The 24182-nt window shown below is 35.2% G+C and overlaps 4 protein-coding genes across 6 annotated transcripts in view; 1 reads left to right on the top strand and 3 right to left on the bottom strand.

The window, feature by feature from the left end:
* LOC143188533 (uncharacterized) overlaps positions 1-10914 on the top strand; it is a 41167-nt gene extending 30253 nt beyond the window's left edge. The window contains exons 5-8 of one of the 2 annotated variants that reach the window (XM_076392869.1): positions 3491-3553; positions 5614-5697; positions 8398-8623; positions 9120-10914. In XM_076392869.1, coding sequence (XP_076248984.1) covers positions 3491-3553; positions 5614-5697; positions 8398-8623; positions 9120-9256 — 510 coding nt within the window. In that variant the 3' untranslated portion in view covers positions 9257-10914. Of the gene's footprint in view, positions 1-3490; positions 3554-5613; positions 5752-8397; positions 8624-9119 lie in introns of both variants that reach the window. The other variant, XM_076392868.1, reaches the window with a different exon arrangement.
* A 43-nt stretch (positions 10915-10957) lies between these two features.
* On the bottom strand, positions 10958-13425 carry LOC143188532 (facilitated trehalose transporter Tret1-like). 2 transcript variants are annotated; one of them, XM_076392867.1, is made up of 4 exons: positions 13316-13425; positions 12989-13255; positions 11916-12339; positions 10958-11834 (listed from the first exon to the last, which is right to left on the bottom strand). In XM_076392867.1, the coding sequence occupies exons 2-4, from the start codon at positions 13223-13225 to the stop codon at positions 11194-11196; spliced, it is 1302 nt and encodes a 433-aa protein (XP_076248982.1). In that variant the 5' UTR covers positions 13226-13255; positions 13316-13425; the 3' UTR covers positions 10958-11193. The 2 variants fall into 2 exon arrangements, with proteins under 2 accessions (XP_076248982.1, XP_076248981.1); XM_076392866.1 differs by having other exon boundaries at positions 12989-13251; positions 13316-13415.
* A 2303-nt stretch (positions 13426-15728) lies between these two features.
* On the bottom strand, positions 15729-18270 carry LOC143188307 (facilitated trehalose transporter Tret1). Its single transcript, XM_076392504.1, has 3 exons — positions 18019-18270; positions 16499-16923; positions 15729-16356 (listed from the first exon to the last, which is right to left on the bottom strand). Exons 1-3 carry the CDS (start codon positions 18268-18270, stop codon positions 15729-15731), a joined length of 1305 nt encoding a protein of 434 aa, XP_076248619.1.
* A 480-nt stretch (positions 18271-18750) lies between these two features.
* Positions 18751-23371, bottom strand: LOC143188194 (ubiquitin carboxyl-terminal hydrolase 38). Its single transcript, XM_076392309.1, has 3 exons — positions 21855-23371; positions 21377-21594; positions 18751-21210 (listed from the first exon to the last, which is right to left on the bottom strand). Exons 1-3 carry the CDS (start codon positions 23324-23326, stop codon positions 20264-20266), a joined length of 2637 nt encoding a protein of 878 aa, XP_076248424.1. The 5' UTR covers positions 23327-23371; the 3' UTR covers positions 18751-20263.
* Positions 23372-24182: the final 811 nt, after the last annotated feature.

Below are 24182 nucleotides of genomic sequence, written 5' to 3'. Positions count from 1 at the left end.
CTTCAGACTTCTACAGCGTCGCTAAATTTCCGAAGTTTTCCTTCGCAGAATTTGTTTGAAAATATTTTTAAAATGTCACTTTAAACATGTCAGAAAAAAAATTCATTTTTTTAAAACTTTCAAACAGTTATCCCCTTTTAATCGTATCGCCGTGAATGTTTAGCTAGCAGAGGTGGCAAACTGGGTAAATACGGTGTATCGGAATTTGAAAATATTTCGATATGGCTGAAATAGCTGACCGTCACAAAGACAGTGAAGGGGATCAATATTTGCGAACGATGTTAAAAAATGGTTAAAATGTTATAACCTACATGCAGGAGATGAGAAAGTTTTTTAATATTCATATTTTTCATTGTGGAAATTTCTTGGCTTCATGCGTCAAATTAGTAGAGAATTAACAATAGCTTAGCAAATTTATTTCTACAGTTAAATGTAATGCTTAATCCTTTTATGCGCGTTTGTAGATACAATAAGTACAATATCTGGTTTCATATATGCGGGAATACATTCAACTAAATGTAGCTAATGTTACAAAAGTAATACCATCTGTAAAGCATAATGCATGTAATAAAAGTGCAAATTCACGAGTCCATAGCAATATGAATTGTCTGAAACTGTTGTGACTGAAAATTACATTTTTCACGAGTAGGGTTGGAATATTCGAAGTGAATTTAGTTACCATTAGAGCTTGGGCAATGTCGAGAAGTCGATATCGACGGCATCGTTGTGGTCAATGTCGTAATCATGTTACTCTCCTAGTTATTCTACCGCACAGTCCTTAATTGAGATTCCTATAGCCACCTGTGAACACCGTAGATCAATCCTTGGGTAAAGTCTATTATGTCACTTTGCTTATGCGAAAGCACGTGGACACATCGCGCATTTGAATCCACAGTCGATACGGAATCAAGTAGAATATCAATTGAACTGATTCCAAAGTCAGCTAATTGCAAATTAAATACGAAAACATTGAGAGTATCTCAAATTTTTGCTAACTATTATGAATAACTATTGTGAAAAAGAGTTTAATTAGAAAAAACTCTATCTCAGAAACAGGTGTTTAAAGATTGCCTATCAGCAAGACTTCTCTTTTGGTTTCCAGACGTAAAATCAAGTTACAAACTTCGTACCACCCCTTTAAATTCAGCCTGTGTATGTGAGGAATGTCGTATACTGAGCACTTTCATATGCAGAGAGGCCAAATGCGCAATTTCTTCTTCCGTCCCCAGAACGACGGCGCATCCGACAGCATTGCACGCTGGTACGTGCAATCTTCATTAACGCCCTTACTGGTAGCGCATTGAGTTTTTTTCCCTCGGCGATGCAGAAACAAGGCAAACGAAGTTTTCCTCGTGAACATTAAACGACTATCGTTACGATATCAAAAAAAGCAGGGAACGCCCTTTTTCAACATAAATGATCGCACCCTTTTCATGTCTTCTTTCTTCTTTACTTTGATAATTCATCGCTGTAACATGTTCGTTAATGGCAGGATAAAAGCTTCCGTAAAATAAAATCTTTGTAATTTTATACGCTTCTTTTATCTTGTACAGTTTTCCTCTTTATCTTTGTTATAATTACAACAACAGTTTTTCTGCTATCTTTTTAATTGACTTCTTTTCTTGTTCAGATAAGCGTATTAAACATAAAATTCAATAATGGCACAAAATTATAATTGCTAAGCTTCTAAAAACATTCGTTGTGATTTCTAACTCGTGGACTTGTTTTAAGGCACTTCTATAAATAGCTGTCAGTGTTTTAAACTATCATCGACTCGCAGTGTCAACCGTTTTCCTTCTACAATCGATATCAAAATTTCTACGACACCTAAATGGAAAATAGCACCTGCGAATGACGTGCGTCGCGAAATCACTGCAAGAACGTTTTTTCATTTTACCTAACCATGCAAAATGCATTATAGTTCTTCTTTTTCGCGTTTACACCCACACAATCCACTCGATGCGATCTTTGAGGGAAACTCTCGAATTAGCGGAAATATTCGTTAACCTTCTGTGTCAAAGGTCCTGAACTACCTGACGCTTTAATTATTCTCATGAAAAGTATATTTCGATGAACAAAACATTTTACTTTATTAAATATTAATATTATATTTATCTTATAAATATAAAACTTTACCACCCTATCATTTTCTGTTTAATCTCTGTGTGTACAACTAGATACCCATTTGTAGATTTCCTCCTATTAATTTTTTGTATTTTAATGAAAATATTGTAAAACCGCTCCAGATACTCATTCTTTGCACATTTACATTGATCCGTGCTAAAAAAATTTGCAAGAACAGTTTATGCTCAAAATTTTGAATAATTAAGCTTCAAAAAAGCCTGGGAATCTAACTATATACACGAGGATTATGTTTTTAATCCATATTTCTAGGCCACCTTGTACGAGACAGAAATTCATCGAGTACTAAATCTCGTTTACGTATTTCGGACCGAAAAGACATCGAATCTTCATAGAACGAAAAGAAAACCCCGTTTCTTGGCTTTCATGACGCTGCAATCTGTAAATGTAAGAAGAAAGAAGAGCATCCCCTTGTATCGTGACCGTTTGCCGGGGGGAAAGTAGTGAGAAAAGCGCCTGTGTCGACTGCACGCGTTTACCGCAGAGAATCGAGTAACGTTCCGAAGCAGATCAGCATCGAAAGTACATGCTTGACTTGAACAGTAGTAAACATGAGGCTTTATTGCCTGCCTGTAATCGATTCGGTGCACTGTAACGATTCTTCGATCCCTTGGCCACGTTATCGCAGCACGTTTTCCCAAAGTAAAGGACGAGACCAGAAACGCAGAGAAAGGGGAAACAGTGGAGACTTGCCTTTCAACTCAATTATGGTTCTCCACATTCCGACCAGCAATTTACAAAAGTTGCTACTATCAAGCCCCCCTCCCTCTCTCGTCTCTCTTTCCCCAACAAGCGGCTTAATTATTCAAATAGAAAAACACGCGATTCATAAAACTCTCAACGCGGGAAAACGGAAGAGAAGATACAGTTTTTTCGCTCTCTTTTGGTCTAGTACCGTGAAACAAATTGGTTGCAAAAGCGACGAGCCCTAAAATGACTTTTCCTGTTAAACTAATTCCTCGAAGCAGATTAAACAGAGGAATTCCGTCGAATCGACGGCACGTCATCGCTGCTGCTTTCTGGCGTGTTCCTTTTTTCGCCCATAGCGTTCGTTTCTTGTGAGCAGCCAGTCAATCGATCGATCGGTTCCATTGATAAAATGACGCCCACACGCGATTATGTAATGCAATCTACTTGTATAAACTTCACGTACCAGGAAAAAATATGCGTATTCTTGCAAAAAATTCGAGCACTAATAGTTACAGTAATGCATCTTTTAAATGAATACTTGAATAAATATAGAAGATAGTAGAATTGATAGAACTACTGATTGAAGAGTACTCGCACTACATTTGAACAACATCTGTCGATCGAGTGGGATTTAAATTTTATCACGATTCTGTTTCAGTCTACATTTGATCCAACAAAAGTGATGCTGTTCACGCTGAACTTCTTCCTTTACTGCCTGAACGTGAGTATGTTTAGTTTAAGCAATATGATTGTATCCAATATTTATTTTGCGACTTTCCTTTCAACACTTTTAATTAGAAATGTTTGGACAATGTCTAGTAGCAATTGTATAATTTTGTTCATCATTCAATCGATTGGGTAAACTATACTTTGGTGTATTCAAGAATATTGAATTGTCTTTGTAATCTAATAGTATTTGGCGAATAAAATCCAAAAATACCATTTTTATGTTTAAGAATTCATCCATTAAAAAGTTATGCGTTTGTAAAACTTAGTGTTTTTAACTTGCTATGAAACGACACCATATTGACTTCTATCCATAATCTGATTGATTAGTATTCATTTCCACTTAATGCGTACAAGCACCTACGTAATTATATAGAATTGAGAAAAGTGGTCGGGCGTATCTGACAGGCAGTTCTCTTCAAAATACCTGTCCAGATTCACTCTGATCCATCTTTGTTCGCTAATTAGGAGAATAATGTAAAGTTAGAAAGATTTACAAAAAATATTTATGGAATGCGTGGTTAACACTGAGTGGTGTGTTCTTCTCAGTTTTCAAATCTAAATAATTACCTACTTATACGTTATACGTATTGTATTTCATTCAGCGGAATTAATATCAGCCAATTAGATTATGGATAGCAGCCAATATGGCGTCAAAATAATCTATCAAATACGCTAAAAACACTGAGTTTTGCATGCGTATAACTATTTAACCGCTGAATTCTTAAGGTTAAAGGTAGTATTTTTGAATTCTACTCGTCAAATACTATAAGAATATATAGAAAGAAATTAATAACTTTACTCTAAAGTAAGTTTTAACTAATCGATTTACAAAGATTTTGTTTTATTCATTTCTTATTATGATCATCATCTTGTTAAGTCATGATTTTGGTTTCTCAATTTAGACACGATTTGTATTTTCCATTATAGAATATATAGGATGTTTGACAATATGTATCAGAAATTTTAAGAGGTGATCAAAGGTTTCGTCAAGAATGACAAAATTGCGATTGAGACTTCGCATCAGAGTTATTAATTCTTGCAAAATCGTCTAAAATTCGCGTGAAGTGCGTCTGACTTAAGATTTATTCTACTGTCGGTGTGTTTCAGTTAGTCCAGACGCAATGAAATTAGTACAAAGGCTGCGAACACATCACTGTCACGTCACGTGAACTTACGTTACATACTACATATAGCAAATCCATAGTGCAAGCCGAGGTTTTTCCTTTGTTTTAGATCTATTTTGCTACAATATGAAACAAATTTGCTATTATATGTAACGTGATTTCATGTGACGTGACAGACACATTCATGCATATTTGAAGCTTTTCCTTAACAACTTATAATTCGAAAACGATGTCTGAACCATAATTTCGTCTATCTTCTTTCGCCTTATTTTAGTATATAAAATCACCCATTAAACTTTCTGACAGCTGTCGTCGAACATCCTGTATACAAGGTTTAACAAATATAGCTTTCGGTATTTTAAGGGATGGTAGGAAATTCATATTGAAGTACAAAATATTTTATGGCATGTTTTATACCTTCGTTTTGCAATGATAATGCCTTAAAGTTAAATTCCTTACCTACATGCGAAACTAATCATTAGAAGATCCTGTAATTTTACAGATGCATTGGTAGTCAGAAATATGTTGTATTTCTTATGGTTTAACTTTTATAAATCCTTAAAAGTCAAAGATGTTCATAGAAAATGGATCGTGAATTTTTAAAGTTTTATAACAGTTAAATCGTAAGAGACAATAAAATGTATTAAAACAGTTTTGCTCTACTTCTGTCCTTCAACGCGTCTGTACAATCATAGATTTCTCTGACTGTTAATGTAGCATATAGATATGTTAATTCTAAGATATTATTATTGCAAAACGAAGGAAGAGTGGATACTATGGACTACTATCATAGGACATTTTCTGTTCCAATTTATTACACCCTGTTTGTATATTTGTTATACCCTGTATACATGTAGAACAAATGTGTTACGTTATGAGATTACGAGACAGCGATAGTGAGCTATATTCTACGTATCCTTTACTTCAGATATATTGCCTGTTGTGCGTGATCTCTCAGTATCAAGAATATATGGCTGGTCGAGGCACTGCCACGGATGACTACGAATACAGGGTCAGTATTCTGACAGTCTCTCAACGGAAACAGGAACGGGATAAGGGACGAAAAGTTAAGTGTATTAAATGTATTGTTCAACTGCTGTTGTGTGACTCTACACGAAAATTAGAAGGCAAGAAATTACAAAAGTCTACTAGTACTAACTTATCATTAAACCGATAATCAATCAGAAATTGAATAATCTTTTACTTTATTTTTTAAACGTTGAACAAAAAACATACGCTCATCTTTCTACTTATGTCTTTCAAACCCGTTTTCAACAGTTCACAAATATTATTCAACAAACGTGATGGGGGATGCTATTTCCATTATGTTCCAATCAACGATTTCTAAAAGCTAGAATGATCAAGATCCTTCTTAAAAGGAAATCCAATTATGTCTCGTTGTAGTCGAAGACGAAAACTCTACCTTCCCAGGGAAGTCACAAAGATTTCCAACGAACAGAGAGTGTCGATATTATCCAATCTTATTATTTAAATGAAATCTTCTATTTAAGCGATTTAGACGCATTTTATTTTGATTAATAAATCATTAACGTAACCATTATTTAATCTATAAATCGTACTCGATCTACAGAAACATCATAAAACAAATAAAATATGTTAGTAAAAATAAACCGAAAATAAAGAATACAATTTTTCTGTATGAAGCTTAGTTTTCGAGAAAATAGAATTTAACCGTTTGAATGCCAACAAATGCGATCACGTTCCTCTCGTGTTGCGTCAAAAATGCGAAGAGCGCGATTGCGCTGCTATTGGAACGTGAGCATTTTACTCGACATTTTAAGCATATATCGAAGAAAATTGTTTGGCACTCAAACGGTTAAATATTCGACTAGTATATATGCACTTGATTATCTCCAGGCTTTATATACGAAAAATTAAATGGTGCCAACGTTATGATAAGTACACATACATTTATTAACAATTTTATTGTTTTACATTTACAATAGGTACTAAATGAAATGTTGGAAGTGCCGTCCTTACTGATGCATACAAATTGTTATTTGAATCAGAGAGTCGTAGACTAATGTTACGGCATTTTAATGCTTCAATTTCTTGGAAACCTGTATTTTATTTCTTTCAGCTACAGAAGATTTAAACTACTTTCTGCATCGGTACGTACGAGACATTAAAACATCAAAATACTGTAACATCAGTCCAAGGCACCCTGATTCAAAGTTTAAAAATTTGTATGCATCAACAAGGACGGCACTATCAACAATTACTAGTAAATGTATTTATCATGATGTTGGTATCCCTTATTCTTCCGTAGGATTATGAAACTAGGAGATAGTCATATATACATGTACCAAACGAGTCTTTAAATTCAATTTTCTCAAAGATTAACAATGAGCTTCTTATGAAAAAATGTTATGTTATATTTTCGGTTTATTATTAGATGTAGAATCACCCTCTTATCGGTTGTATCATATGTCCTACCACACCCTGTATTACCAAACGAAGCCACGATCATAATTTTGCCATACTTCATCATATAAGACCACCCTCTAAATTTTCTCCCACCTATAAAACGCAGTTTACGAAATTCATTCCACTTGCTACCCCAATCGACAAATCATTTAATTCGGTCTCATGCAAAATGCACCCCCGTCGTAGCGATCTGAAACTGCCAATAACCATGCTAGATGATTTATTAAGGACCTACGGATGTACCGTGGACCGGGTTCTTTCGATTAAATTATTCATCAAATCGCGGTAATACGATGGTCGCGTGTAATGACGCGTGCATATGAAGCGGGAGGATCCGATCATGCCTTCAGACACTGATTAATGCAGATTGTGTTGCTGATTACGTTATGTACACATACACAGATCGCATACGCATTAGTGGGTCTTTTCGAAGGGCAGTTGACGTCGCGACGTCCTTCCTACGTGAGGTCCCTCCAATAAACGTCATTCAAACTGATAGGCATGAAGATTAGCGACAGAAGCAGTTCAGCGCGTAATATTCACTGCGATCCAACGTAAGATTCGTGACACTGACTGTTGGAGACGAATTAATAGAAAGGTGAACACAATTATCCGGAGGGTACATAAAAAGATAGTTAAAATTTTCCTCCATAAAAGAGGTGCTTTTCTTAATGGTATAGTGACGGAAATGGCGTTCGTGGAAATACGAATGGAGATTCGTAACACGTTGACTGCATTTTATAGGAAGTGCTTCGTAAATTTTATTTCTTTAGGGTGCTTTCAGGATCGCTTCATGTTTTTTAAACAAGGGTTGTAATGGACTAAGGTTCAGGGAATAGGGTGGTGTTCTTTTTTATTTCGGGACGTGTGTCATTCTATTATTACGTGCTCTGCAACAGTTTTACGACAGTGACATTATATTAAATGAATGTATAGAATAATCCATTTCAAGTATCATCCTATAAGAATTTCAGTACGGTTAAAAACTACAAGCAAACGTCCAATTTCAGTCTCAAATTCATCCTTACAGTAAATTCCATTTCAAGAATAATCTTATAGCTGCACATAGAACTTCACTTCTAAACTCGATGAAGATCCTTCCTCAAAGAATCCCACGCGTTCTCTCACTCTAAAAGTATCAAAGTTCGCTCATGTCCGAGGAAAATCTCGTTAGCTCATTATTTCGTTATCCCAAAAGAACCGTCGATCGTATCCACAGTTCAAATACGATTATAAAATGGGTCTTATAAAGCGCCCTTTGAAGATTCCAGCAGTGAGGTACGTGACGCAGCCCCCAACCACGACCGCCACATCCTGCTTAAGCTCTCGTCGAACAGGGACCACTAACGAGACCAGAGTGACCGCAACACCGACCCAGAGTCCTACGACAGGTCAGAACGCACTTTCCTTGGAGAAAAGTCCGAGTCGAGCAAGTAGAAAGCACGTCCAGTTCCCAGACACAGCGTCAGATAGCCAAAAGAGTAAACCTGGTGAGTACAAATAGTCTTCACCGCTTCGACACTAAGACTAACCACAGTCATCTAAAATTGAGAGACCACTGAAGTGATCCTAAACTACTGCATGAATATATTCAAATCAAATGCATGCTATTCGCTTAGGAACAAACTCAACTTTGGTATGCAAATTTAACTGTTTGATTCACAAGTCGTTTCTTCGGGAATGAAGTGTATCCATTTAAACTAAATGCAAAACAGCACACGAGATACGCTATAATTACGTCTGTCCTAGCTATCCTACACAACATAGCAGTCCAAATTTTCGATAACAGTCAGCTCGATTACACAACATGGGATAGCCAAGGGCAACCCTTTGATCTTGTAATTGCATTTTCCCTCTTGCAGAGTGCATTCAGCACTCGCTTCATCATACTCTCGCGCCGTTATCACCCAATCTGACGCGCCCTCATCGCGTTAAGCGAATCAACAGCAGTCTCGAGATGTCCCCTGTTCGATTTCTATGTTTCAGAGAGCCCCATCACGATCTTGGTACCCAGAAGGGAATCAGAAACCGAGCACGTGGTACCATTGTACTCGCCGAAGTTCGAGCAATCCTGTAGTCCCAGAAAAAAAGAGTCCAGCTCACCTGAATCCAGTGGTTTCTGACCTGGCTCGATGTCCATGGTAATCACTATGTCCTCTGGTCAGTTGACGATCACTTTCAACGCTCGCCAATAAAAAGCCGATCCTGCCGTGGGTTTCATCGTGGATCCGATGAATAATTTATTCTGGGAGGGATGATGCAAGGCTCTCCAATCGTCGAGAAAAGTCGACGAATGGAACACACCGTGGCTTGTCAAAGCGGTCATCTGTGCCGTCAATTTGATCCGTCGCCTGTTTCTCTACGAATTACTTTCAACCAATAGAATTTGGCGATCAATCCTCGAGTTTCCTCGCGGCGCACTTATCGAATTTATGGTAATGCCACTTTACTCGACAGTTTGTTGTCATCAAAAGCTGAGATCGTAGTTCAAATTTGATCGGAGGGAGAGCCTAAAAAGAGCAAGTTCATTCGCATTTTGGGGACATCTATATTTTGTAAACTACACCACAGAACTATTAATTTGAGTTGTTTTTCTAATTGTTACGTGCCTCCCTTATATTGAGTCCACTTTTTCAGAAAGCGTGATACTATCTTAAAAGTTGAAATAAAATAATTAACTTATGTTGATATTGATTCTACAGATTTATATTTATTTGCGATTTTAAATTAGTGGGATATTCCTTGAAAATATGATCCGCAGACAAAAATTGTGTGTGCGAGTTTTCCAACGCGGAAACAAAAGCTTTTTCGCTAATGGAAATTGCAAACAATCCAACTGCTTAAAAAATATCGTCGGTTGAACATTGTTTGTATAATCATCATCGACTGTCGACGTTGTAAAAAATTCGAACAAAGTTCCTGGGTGAAATCATCGTTTGATGCACTCACTATGCGTTCAGGGGAAGAATAAGAAAGTTGTGATTGATGTCCCAATGCTATAAGACAAAGCAAACAAAGAAATTCCCCTTTTAATGCTGAAACAAAGGTCTCCAGAATAAGATTGACTCCGATCAGATCGAATCTGGCGATAAATGTTTGCACAGTTGTCGATCAATATTGACGCCCGGCGTAATTTAGTGGCGATTCTATTGTCGCGATAATAAGTACCGATCTTCCCAACAAAGATGAACACTTTCGTTCCCCTGATTTCGGAAGCTGATCGTTTCGATTCTCCTTTTGAAGAGATTTTAATGTTTAATCAAACGTCTCTCCTTTTTCGAGGCGCACTTTGCACGTGTAATCAATTTGTGCAAATGACAGAGGTAATTAGGTACCTAATCGTATTTTTGTATCGTACGTTTTCAGACGAAAGCATATTTTCGAACAAAGAGAATTCCCTTATTTCTGACGAAATCCTTGTACGAATAGATTATTGTAATACCAATTTTCTGAATATAATTCCACTCAAATATTATTTATTCATTTCTTCAAATGGTGATTACACGAAATGCGCGTATACAATATTGCTCGGATAAATGATCGTACATGGGAACAGTTATCCGATGTTAAAACGAATCCTAATCCGGGCAATACTGTAGCTCTAGTCGAATAAAATATAAATATTGAGTTGAATTATGCGTTAACAAACCGTTCCTATCGTGAAATGTATATACTATTGTAAATTCAATCGTGTTACAGTACCTGGTTGTATAGATTCTGGAGAGGAGTTTTAAAAGGCTGTTCGAACATTTTCAATAAATGATTTATGTGGTTTTTTAAATGGGATTGTATTTATTCCTACAATAATAATTCTCCAGTAAAAATGATTTTTAAATTATTTTATTCAACAGGTATTCCAGTATACCATTGAACAATACCCGATCAACAATCGCTCAACAGTAAAGTAGTCACAAATATCACTCAAAAGTTGTCATATTACTTAAAATAATTGAACTCGTATACATTCTATGCAAAATATCTCAAATTGATCATTATGTGTACCTCCAATAAATATTCTGAATGTGTGCAATGAATAATTGATTTCGAATTATTCCATCGATCACTTTTTTGTCCTGCAAACAAGCTTCTCCTGGATTCGCAGAAAAGTTTGACTCTTCGTCTCAGGAAGGTAGAATACCAGAAAGAAAATACCGAAGGCGTTCAAGCTGGAGACGAACCAGAATGCAGCATACATGCTGTGCTCGAACGCGACAGCACTCCAAACGCGTACCATAACGAACGACCAGGCGAAGTTCAAACAGAAGCACAGACTCACAGAGCTAGCCTTCACATACATGGGAAAGATTTCGTTCATGACAACGAACGGCACACTGGCTAGTCCCAACGATATGCTGATCGTATAGAATAATAGCGCCAGGAAAGGTAGCCACTGCAAGCTCTCGATCTTGAAGTTGTTTTCTTGCATACAGAAGTAGACACCCAAGAGGAAGCTGCAGATAGTAACCCCTATTGTGGAAACGATCATCAGGGGTCTTCTTCCCACTCGATCCACCTGACTGATGCAGAAGAGATAGGAGAGCAGATGTATTACCGCCAGAGCGATACTCATGTAAGATCCTTGCCAGTAAATATCGTCGATGCTGTCGAAAATTATTTGCGCGTACGCGATCAGGACTATCGAGCCTGAGAGAGCTTGCATGGTCATAACACAAACACCTATCAGAATTGCCTTCTTTCCCCCTGAAAAATTGAAAGTTAAAAATTGAAGGAGAATTTTCAACTGCAATTTAAAGAAATATCTTTCTAGTCACTTATAGTTACCTGGTTGAAAATATAGATTAAAAAGAGACGAGAACACGCCTGTATCGCTTGGCTCGCCCTCGACAGATCTCATTACTGAGTCTAGCTCTTCAGCAATGTCATAAGATGCACGAAGAAATATGAAAGAGTCCATGGCTCCTCCATAGTCCTTTTTGCGTAGAAGATAATAGGGTGTCTCGGGGAACCAGATGAACATGGCGAATTGCAGCAGAGATAATAACATCGCTACGTAAGAGTAATCTTGCATAGTAGCGAATGAACCAATTACATAACCCAGCAGGTTGCCACAGTAGTCCATTAATACGAAGTAGCTGCCTAGAGCTCCGCGTATTTGTGGAGGGGCGATCTCCGTGACGTAGATGGAACCTGCGGTGAAAATTATCCCACCTGCCGCACCCCCTATGAATCGCGCTACGTAGAGACTCTAGGAATGGTAAAGAACTACAATTACTTTTTTTTACGTATGAAGATTTATTTTGAAAGTATATCTTATGTTGAGACTAATTTTGCACATGAATTTCAAGATCAATTTTTTTTACATCTTATATACTCTCTAGTTTAAATTCGAAAGAAGCTTTATCTTATACATGGAAAAGATTATTGAACTTTAACTTCGATTAAGTAGTTTCTTATTTACAGAATGGTCATATATTATACCTCCGATGTTAAAGTGGAGGGGATGTTAAAGAACGACAAGCGAACCGCTGCGCTAGAAGGCGAGCAGTCAGTAGTACAAAACGCGGAAGTTAGATAGTGGGAAACATAGTTAGTGGGATTGTTTTGTAATACACGAAACAAATGTCTGTTTTCTTTTCAGCATTTACTCGTTTGCTCTACACTTTTTTTTACGTCCTGATATTAAACGTTGGAATATACATAGGGTCACGTCATAAACAGGAATCATTTAATCAGTGTCAGAACTTTAACATTTTCTGTCTGGTGAAGCAACTGCATAGTTCTTCCTACAATTATGGAAATCGGAGAGAAGAAGCCTGACCTGATACCAAAAACCACGGAGATAAAAATCTTATATTTACAAGCATCCAGATTGCGATTACTTGAAGAGAACTTACCAAAGTAGACATGTCCCATGCCGTCAACGACCAGCTCGAAATAGTAGGAATAATGGCACACAGTATTGCGATTTTTCTGCCTACAAGATCAAGAAGAAATATGGAGAAAAAGCATCCGAAGGCCATCCCAAGTTTCAGCAAGGATACTGCCCAAGACGCTTCATTTATGGTAATGTCCAAAACCGAATCCTCGGCCAGTAATTTCGGTATCATAGGTGACGTCCATCCCAAGAACATGCCCGCGGTGAACTGGGCCAAGCTTACTATCTTTGCGTAAAATTCGTTAATGTTGTACCTGCCAATTCAAAGGGTCGTAATTACACTTACCCACAAAGGTTACCGCGTAAAGTCTGACACGCGACATGGTCACAACTGCCACGTGATGTTGTTTCTACGAAGTTCAAAACGAAATGAATTGCTACGCTTCATAGCAAACACAATTACGTCAATAAGAGGTCTCTGTCAAGAAACTGTCTTTACTGGCCACCTGTCAAGGTAAATGACGTCAGGATGCGATAACAGTATTTTCCGAAGCATTCTAATTGTTAGGAGATATAGGCATCGACACACGTGTAATACTTGAGTCACAAGAAGCATATGAACATCATATGTCAATTTGAAAAAGAGAAAATACATGTGAAATGCGTAGTAGCGGATTCTTCAACTCGACTCTGCATATTTTGAAAAAAAAGTTACCCATGTGCCCAAGTTTTCATGTACACAATTGCCCACGTGTTCAAGTTTCTGCATACCTAATTACACACGTGCCCAAGTTTGCATTTACCTAATTGCCCACATGCTCAGACAGCCATTTACCCAATTGTCTACGTGTCCAGATTCCCATTTACCCGATTGCCAACATATCCAAGTTCCAAGCTCCCAAAATACTCAATTACGCAATTTTCTCGCTGCTTAAGCATCCAATTACCTCGTTTCACGGTAATCTTCGTATTTAAACGACTAATTGCCCGTGTCGCATTTATGGGTTTCCAAACTTTATCAAATGTCCCTCATGACAACTGCTCTAAACTCCAAAAAGACAAATTAATTGTTCGCATCGTAGGCTGTATTAAAGGCAATAGTTCCAATCAATCAGTATAACCCTGGTTTCATCATACACATAAAATACAGGTAAACCAATATCGTATAATTATCTTTTACATGGATACGTAATGGCAATCGTATCCATTGGTCGACCCCGTATACGTTTATTTACAGTTCACACCGCATATACGACATTGATTACTTGAATGTTAATTAATACAGACTAGAAACAATCGACCGATATCCCGTTTCCCACGGTGAATGTTAGTTCCATTACATTAAATTTGTCTGCGTAGAGATTTCATAGAATCTGCTTCCATCAAACAGAGCCGCATTTCTAATTTTTCCTCGTTAAGTAGCTCACATTCTTATCTTTTACATCGGATTGCTTAATCGTGAACAATTAACGAATTATGTGATACGTAATAGAGGAATCAGAACAGGCTTTGTTTGAAGAGGTTGTTAAACGAAATTAAAATATGTTACATACACACAGTAATTTACTAATGTTAGATAAGTAAAGAACATATTTGTACAAGAATTTTTTTTGGAAACGTAATAATTTTTGCGTAATCGTATTCCAAGCTCAAAATATTATTATCGATCCCAGTCTCCTCTATATGTATATGAAATGACTCTTGAAAAGAAAAGGTACAAAAATCGTTGTTTAATTTTTCACTTACTGTTATATTTTGAATTACAATCATTTACGTTCGATAACATTAAACGCAATACAATTTTGCTTAATATTGCGTAATCTCATGTGAAATGGTTGTACCTGTCGTCTGATCATTGTCAGGAGATGATCACTGTCAGTAGTAACGGCTCATGTGGAATTAGTGACAGTAGTAACAAGCAGTATGGATCAGACAACGGTTTATGCAACCAGAGCATCGACAAATGCATAATCTTGGAACATGTCGTAATTAATAAAATACATATATAATATTAATTTATTATGAACATTAATTTAATTGGAAATTTTATTCCAGTAAGAATATAGTATTAATAATTTACGTTCGTTTATTAATTGCTTCGATCTTCGCATTTAAATTTGAGTAATCGTTTTCATCGTTCGATTACACAGATCAACGTGCTTCGAGAAAGTTATAATATTTTTATTGTATTTCTTAAATTTTACTGTTTTCGTCGCTATAAACCATTCAAGTAATGGAGCGTGCAGAGCGTAACATTCAAATGACAAAAGTTTCGCTTGAATTTTGTCAAAGAAATTGTCAACCATGTTAAGAAGGAAAGTCTAAGACACATAGCTGAACGTGGCCTATGCTTTCAGAACATAAAACGGACAGCCACGGAAGAACACATCATAAAACACGCGAAGGGGAAAAGCTTAGAGCGTAAGGAAATTTCATGTTCGCTCGTTTCATTTTCTATGCGCGTTTCGCGACGATGGAATTTCCTAATGGAAACTGAATAATAAATTGCGCTTATGAAAACGTAATATACAGCATAAAAAACAATCAATTTTTGCGTCGTAAATGATTTTAGTGGTCTAATAAAAAAGATAAAAACCTTAACTCAGAAGAAAAGCAATCTGGATGACCTTTTTTAATCTAAACTGGATGCAAAATTATGAAGAACGATGAGTATAATATACTTGCTCCCAGTATCCAATTATCATTACAAAACATGAATCCAGCTCTAATTAGTTAACAAGGAAATATGTCCACAGTTTTTAAAACAATTTTCGACCATGCAATTGTTCCTGCACTTCCTGCAGCGTTCTTCCCTTCGTTTCAGGAACGATAATGTACACAAAAATGGTGCCTAACAGGGTAATCGCGGAAAATATCCAAAAAGAAACGTGTGCGCCGTAATCTTCAACGATGATTGGATAAAACATAATCACGATAAAGGCCAAAAGGTTGCAGCACAGTATCCCACATGCGCTACCAAGCGCCTTCACATTCGTAGGAAAGATTTCGCTGATCATCGTATACGGAAGTCCAGCCAGTCCGAAGGCATATGTGACAATGTACATTATCACACCAATAGCTGGTAGCCAAACAATCCCAGAAGTATCCATTCCAGTACTCTGGAGATAAAAAAATAAGCCGACGAGCGTGGTAGAAAAGCATGTCCCTGAAGTAGACAGCATCAACAATGATCGTCTGCTGTAGCGGTCCACCACGATCGTACTAGCTATGGCACAAGCGACCTGCACACCACCCACTATCATGGTCACATATTTACCCTCGAACTCATTGTTAGTCGCGTTAAAGATCGACTCGGTATAGGAAATGATAGCCATGCTGCCGCTCCACTGCTGAAAGAACCCAAGACCCAGCACGACTATCAGCGCTCTGTGAGATAAAAATAATAGTTGTGAAGAAACGTTTAGCGATTTATTAACGAGGGACTCAGTTACTCGTACTCGACTCTAGGACTTGAAACATTGGAAAAGAAGTCCTTATAATACGATAAGAGTTTCATATAGAAATATACCTGCGATTACCCGAGACACTCAACAGTTCCCATAAACCCGTGTCGTTGGCTAAATCTACTTTCACAGTCTTCTCGATGATCTCCGTCTCTTCGGAAACGGCCATGGTTCCCCTCAATTGTGAGAGCGAATTGATCGCTTCTTGATGCTTCCCGCGGCGCATCAAATGATAAGGTGACTCTGGCAGCCATATCATGCACACCAAGAAGAGAATCGGAAATGTCAACGAGACTAAAGGTAGATCTCTAAAGGATAAGAATGGTCCTATGATCCACCCGAGAAGCATTCCTATTTTCGTGGACACAGTTAACATAGAGGTCAACACTCCTCTTATCTTAGCTGGCGAAATCTCACCTATGTACATCACTACGGAAATGTAGCCGTTACCGCTGCTCAGTCCGAGGATAATCCTACCTACGTACAATTCCTAAACAGATCTTTTGTGTTCAATTTCTGTATTAGGCTTTCCATATTAACATGTTCATGGTACTATGAAACCACACATGGGTCACACGGGTAACTTGAATGATAATATAATTTTTTGCGATATTTTCATCAAATTTCTGAATAAATAATATCTTTCTTTTATTTGATTTATTTATTTTATTTGTTCTTCTATTCTATAGGATGTCCAGTAACAAATTTAGGGTTTAAAAGTTAAATAAAATAAAAAATTAATTATATAATTTTATTAATACTATCAAAATACAGAGCAAAGATACGGATTTAAAGGTTTAAAAATGAGTCTATCTAAATATCTTTAACAAGATGGCATCGCGCAATACCACATACAACAAAAAGCACCATAGATCTGTTACGTGATCTTTTTCCGGATAAATTGATAAGCCGATTTGATGGGGACATCCCATGACCACCAAAGTCGTCATATTTGATCCCCACGTACTTTTTCCTATATTTATTATTACTATAATTGTTTAAATAACTCAGACACTGGACCAATAACCTGGACAATATCGACACCTGAAAGAAGATATCGTAAAATACTGTCGATAATAGGTACATTCGAGAATGTATCCAGCAAAATGGAAGACATTTACACAGAATCATTTTATAAATTCAAAATTTGCAACCTTGCGCTGTACTTTGATAGTATTATTAAAATTATACAGTTGATATTTTTTATTTTATTTAACTTTTAAAACCTAAATCTGCCACCTGACACCCTGTATTTTTTTCTATTTGATAGTTTTAATATAGGATATGTGTCCATCTAAGAAAAAATTATCGCAAGTTGCTTTGAGGAATACTTTCAAATAGTATATTCGTTATCAAACACTGCATTAAGAGCAACTGAGAGTTACTGTCCAAGGTAGATACATTATCTGAGAATATGTACTCTCCAAAGTAACTCGCGATAGTTTTCTTTCGGGTGGAGAGGTACCCTTGCATCGACTTCCTGAACGTAAGGATGAATTAGACATATTCCTTGGACATATTGTGAACATGTTAATTGTATTTTGGAAGAAAGAAACGTAGAAAGAAAAAGTGTTAAACATATTACCCACACTGATGTCGCGAAAGCGATGATCAGCCATCCTATCACTGCTGGTACCACAGTCAAAAAGATGGTCCATTTTCTACCAATCACGTTGATAATGCAAGTGCAAAACACTATACCTACGACTGCACCAAAGTGCAGAATAGATGTAACCCACGTGGCTTGTTGTAGCGTTAAATGTATAGGGCTATCGTGCTGCATCAAAAGGGGCAGTGAAGGCGATGACCAGCCGAAGAAAAGGCCATAGGATATCATGCCTAAGCAACCTGGTAAGATTGAACGCCAATTATATCGTTGGCGATGCACACTTTGAAGAAGTTATTAATTATTAAGTGGTAGCGCATAAATGAAACAAATTACAATAACCGATGCGATAACGGAATGTAGATTAAGAGTATGGTGTACTGATCTCTACTTACTAGTAATGGCACTTAAATAAAGTTTCTTCATCGTTCCTGATTGAATGTGATACAAACAAACGGTCCAGATGAAACTGCGTAAATGATGGAAGATTTACCGCCAGACAAATTTATCGTTATCAAATGAGATATAAGATGATTAATTACATCGCGTTAAATAAAGATAAGTACGCGAGTATTATGTTATTATCTTTAACATTACGGTTAATCAATAATACTGAAAAAGTACCCCATCAATTGGAAGCATGACACACCTCTTTTGCAGAAGTAAATGTTAAGAGAAAGGTACGAATCATGTATGATAGATAGAAAATAGTCACATATTAATTACAACTTTATTGTTTAGAACTATGTCATAATTTAAATAAGTCTTTTGCACTCGGTTTACATTATAATATGGTTAAAATAACAATTAGAAAACGGCAGCACCACAATTTTTATGAATAATTTCAATAATAATAACAATAGAATTGTGCGATAAAATATTAGCTGAACATTTACTGTTTCCATTCTACAAGAACACGTATTAATACTCATGCTTTCTCTTTCTGCTGCTTTTTACAGCGACAAATATTACACAAACAATACAAATGATAGTATATCTATTAGAAAAAGATTGCTTTGAGTACTTTATTCTCGTACCATCTAAAGGCATTTACATAAACCCTAAGAAATACTGTATGATACAACGTTTCGATTATAAATTAGCATAATTAATGTATACTTCTTATTGAATACTGAGCTAAGAAATTAACCCTTTGCGCATAGTCACTCAAAATTATTTGAAATTAAAAGAGTTCCGTCCACAAAAGGTTAATATTATTTAATTTGACAGTATAAATTTATCACAGATTCTTAATGCATGGAGTGTTTTAATGTAATTATGATAAAAATACACTTATTTACAGTAATAGCAAGTATTATTCTTACATACTCTTTTGCTCGAATGATGAAACAATTACGACGAGTGACATTAAAAAATATTGGCCGATTTTACAACATTTATTCGAATGCCATTTGTCAAACTGCTAATTATTTACATCGTGCTTAGTAAATGACATTTAGATTAAACAAAAATGAACAGAGAAAGTAAATTAATCTTCGTTACAATTTCAAGTAATAAGTAACACACGTATTTTCTCGCATGATAAAAGACATTTGTTCAGGTGGGTATCAAAGTATCTATGTAAAATTATAACAAATGTATAGTTATCAAACTGATAGTACGTAAATACTGTATGTTGTACGTGTGCATCTACGTAAGAACACAGCCAATCATATTAAGTTCGTTATACGACACTGAGTTTGCACTCTTTTTTCTTCACAATTCTATAATACATTTTCCAATAACAATAGCGTAATTTGTAATTATAACAGTAATGTAACTTTCTTCTTTTCTCATTCTGTAAAATGATATTTTAAAACAAAAATAAGTGTTTAAGCTTTACAGAATAAAATATAAACAAAAAAAAAAACATTTAAATTATTCTATTTGATAAGATTTAACTAAGGTAATCAATTAATTAATGCTAACAATTTTTTACAATATCAATAATTTTCTGCCCAAAATATGTATTCGTATACAAATCTATTATATGCATAAAAGAAGTATATTAAAAAATAAAGTGAAACTACGGTTAAAAAATGTATATGAATTTGCATAAAATACTGTGTTAAATGTGTTATTAGAAACACATATATCAATGGAGATAACAGCACTGTTTCCACAGAGAACCTTATCTTTCTCGTTATTGTAAGGAAAATGTATTACAAATTTACTTGGTGCTTTACTTTCATAAAAGAATATAGTACTTAAATATTTAATTAACTTAACAAAGGAATCCTCCTGTAGGTATATCAATTGCATCTCGACAATTGCTGGGTGGAGGATTTTCATCGTCAGAATTTTCATTTCTTCGTAGCACTATTGAATTCTGCCGTCCGATCTGAGACCTCTCATCTTGACGTTTTAATTTCTCAATATAAGCTATGTTGTCTTTCACCACGAATTCTTGTAATTCTTTACTAAGTGTTGATAGTTCTGGCTTATCCTCGGTTGGAATATCTTCGAACGATACAGATTTCTCGTAAAATAATATGTACGGTGTATCTGGCGGATTCAAATTTTTAAAATCATTAAATGTCGCATGTGACACAAAACTGTCATTAAATTTATACCAATTCTGCTTTGAATCGCGAGCATAAGTAAAGTAATGACCGAAATCCATGTTACAGCCAGAATGTATAACAGCGGCATATAATTCATAAGTTTCAGTAGTCGTTAAGCTTAAGGGAGTCGATACTGGCAATTTTATAGTCTCCGTATACATTACTTTATGTCGTAGTTTTGTTTTTAATTTGGTATCAGAATCGTAACGAAAATGTTTTAATATCAAAATCAAATACGTCGGTGCGTGCAGAATTTTTATAATCCTTTGTGCATCACATAACTTCATACATTTATCGCATCGATATTTGTTTTCGCCAGTTAATTCTTCTGGCGTAAGATAGTAATTAATAAGATCTTGCACCGTAACTTCCTCATTTTCTTGAATTTCTTCTGGGAAGCTCAATTGTAAATCACGAAATTTATCCGTATTGTGAGAAGTAGAATCACACTGAGCACATTGATAAGTAATTTTACATTTTCCTCCTAAAACTTTATGTACAAGAGGTACTTGCGTATTTGTATCTTCCCCTCCTACAGATTGTATTCCACTATCTGTAGAATTTGAATGTGAATCATTTAAATGTTGTATTTGTGCCAGATCTTCTCCTAAAAGAAAATGTGCAATTTAAAGTTAATGAAGATTTTATATGTACTAAAAGTGCTACACCTAAATGTAATGTTAACCCTATAGACTCGGTTGTCTCTACTAAAGAGACAAAATGTATGCAAAATCAGGACCTCCGAGTGTAAAGGGTTAAAAGGAAAGCACTACCTTGTGTAAAATCTGCCAATGAATGTGTTTTTCGTTCCAAAGCAATACTTCCAGTTAAATCTTCTTCTGTTGTCCAACGTTTAATACTGCTTCCTTCTTCACTTATTGATGGAACATCATTTGTTTCTTTATTGTCCTTATATTTAATATTTGAATCATTATTCTTATATTTCATGATGGTAGATTTCTCTTCCTCATGTAAAAGATCTAATAGGTGGCTGTTGAAAAAAATAAATTATTTAATGTATATAACACAATATTTAATCAAAAAATATATTTTATGATGAAAAGATATATTTTTCCCAAATATATGAATAATTTGTAAGTTACTAAACTAACATGATAAGACTACTAACGCTAAATGAAAAAGTTTCATTTTTTCTTGTTAGCAAAAGAACTTACAATTAATAAACAATAAACATAAAATTTATATATTGGTACAAAAAAATAAGCATTAAAACAGTAGCATCATATTAACCAGAGAAATTCTGAGCTATCTTGTTGATGACCCAGTTGGAAATAAGAAGGACGAGAAACTACTAGAATGTCACTTGGTTCCAACAAAATCCTGTTTGAATACAATAAAAGTGCAAAGAGATTTTGCAATTTTTTAAGTACAATTTGATCATCTGCTTTACTCAAAGGCCTGTACGTTAATACTTCGTAGCAGAATTGTCTAGTCATTAATAGTGCCTGTAACACACTATTCATGTAACATGTATTTCCAAGATTTGAAAGTCCAACTTTTCCAGTTTGCGATTTTGGAGGCTTAATAATTGTTTCAATTTCCTGTGTTCCATTTTTCCATATGTAGTCGTTACGTATTTCCTTAACAGAGTACATTCGAGGTGGCACTGGAAACTTACTTTCTAAATTACTGTCAATATGATTTGGAAATCTTAACATAAGTATTTTCATAATATCAACCAAATTTTGGATGCACTCCTTGCTTGACTCAGATTTCTCCTTTGCTAGGATAGGTAATGTCATTTGAATGTTTCTCATTATCTTATCTATGCTAGCAGGAGATCCTTGCCTTTTTAATATATGAAATATAATTGGGGAAACATTCTGACGAATTGCTGGTATTATAAAGATCAAATGCATTCGATCAAGCATTGTCCCTGTGACTTTATTTAATATAGAATATTTCTGTTGCTCTTCTAACCCAAGCATAAATTCCATAATCCAAATACTGAGTTGATCACCTATCCACATTGAAAGCCAATTGCACAAAACCCTTAATGCTTGAGCTAACTCTGCATCGCAACGTGAATCAGAAAGAATCCGGTTAACAGCTTGTGGTATCATTGATTTATCTAATAATTGTAATACAGCTGCCAAACCAGGTCCTGGATCTGATTCTTGTTTGGTATCTGATATAATTTTATATAATGTTTCAAGACATGTAAAAATCAAAGTGTTGTTTTCAGGTTTTTTAGACCTTGTTATTATTACTTGCAAAAAATTTTGAATTTTGGTTGCATTAAGATAAAATTCTGAAATCTTTTTAGAATCGTTCATCATTGGAAAGGTTGCTAGATACATAACAACCACTTCACAAAGTTTTGAATGATTCTCAGAATCTTGCAGGTATATATTGTGCTCCAATAAAGTTTCAAGTATCATAGTTAATTGTGACATATTGTTTATCTTTGTGTTTTTCAACATTGTTGCAACATTATTTGAGATTGGATTAGCAGAATATGATTCCTTTGTTAAATACTTTGCGAACCAAGCCAAGATCCTTGGAACCTCCTCTACGTTTAATATCGTACCATCTAGTACATCTCTTAAAATTAATTCATAATTATTTATCTTTCTGTACGAAGTCTCGTTTTCCAACTTTTTAAGCTCAGTCCATCCCTCAATAACCTCTACATCTTTGCCAAGCACTATCAAATTTACACATTGCAGAATATCATATTCAAGAGTTTGTTCGGTATCCATTGTTCATAAATTACCACTCTTACGTCACTTTAAATTATTTCTCGTATAATTTTTTTAATAAGAACTAATATTAACCTTAACCAAGAATGACTTTCACGAAAACCAAAATGATTCTGTGAACCTAGAGAATTACGAACAAATTTAAACAACAAAAGTCACTAGGCTAATAACATAGTGCTAAAGGTTACTCATTTTATTCCACTTCTAAGAACGAATTAAAATAGAATTATAGAAGTTAAAATCATATTTTTCTAAATTTAATTAAAATTAAGTATTATATTGAATTGAATTAAAACAAGTTTCAGTTTAAATTACGTTAATGTTTCATTCAATTCCAAGAAACATTGTCGCAACGATAAAAAAATTTCATTTTTAATTGTTGCTTTCTACCATTACATGATTTAAAATAAAATTCGTTCGAATTAATATGAATACGGATTGTTTTATGGAAAAATTACGTTATTAGTAAACTTATTGTGTTAAACAAAAATAGAATATACTTTTGGATTGTTGGAAAAGTTCATGTAGATTTTTAAATAAAGATTTTCTCATTAGTATATTTTTATTTACTAAGGTATTCATTGTAAGCCTTCATTAACTTTTATTCATTTTGGATTACCTGGGTATAAGAAATTGGAACAAATTTTCTGAAAAACTCAATATTTTGAGTTATTAAAAAGTAATATATTTTCTTTTGACATCGACGAGATTGCAAACTCGTTTTGATATGAAAGCAAATAATTTCTGTCGCATATAAAGAATTTTAATATTCGCTACGTTCAAATTGATCCGCATAATATTTGCATTATTCGCAGTCGATACCGAGTTACAACATGCGATACGAGAATAAAGTTTT

This window comes from Calliopsis andreniformis, chromosome 2 (genome assembly GCF_051401765.1).
Source record: "Calliopsis andreniformis isolate RMS-2024a chromosome 2, iyCalAndr_principal, whole genome shotgun sequence".
In the NCBI taxonomy this organism is placed as follows: domain Eukaryota; kingdom Metazoa; phylum Arthropoda; class Insecta; order Hymenoptera; family Andrenidae; genus Calliopsis; species Calliopsis andreniformis.
The sequence above is the reverse complement of the archived record's forward strand: the minus strand, read 5'-3'. Positions and strand labels throughout refer to the sequence as shown.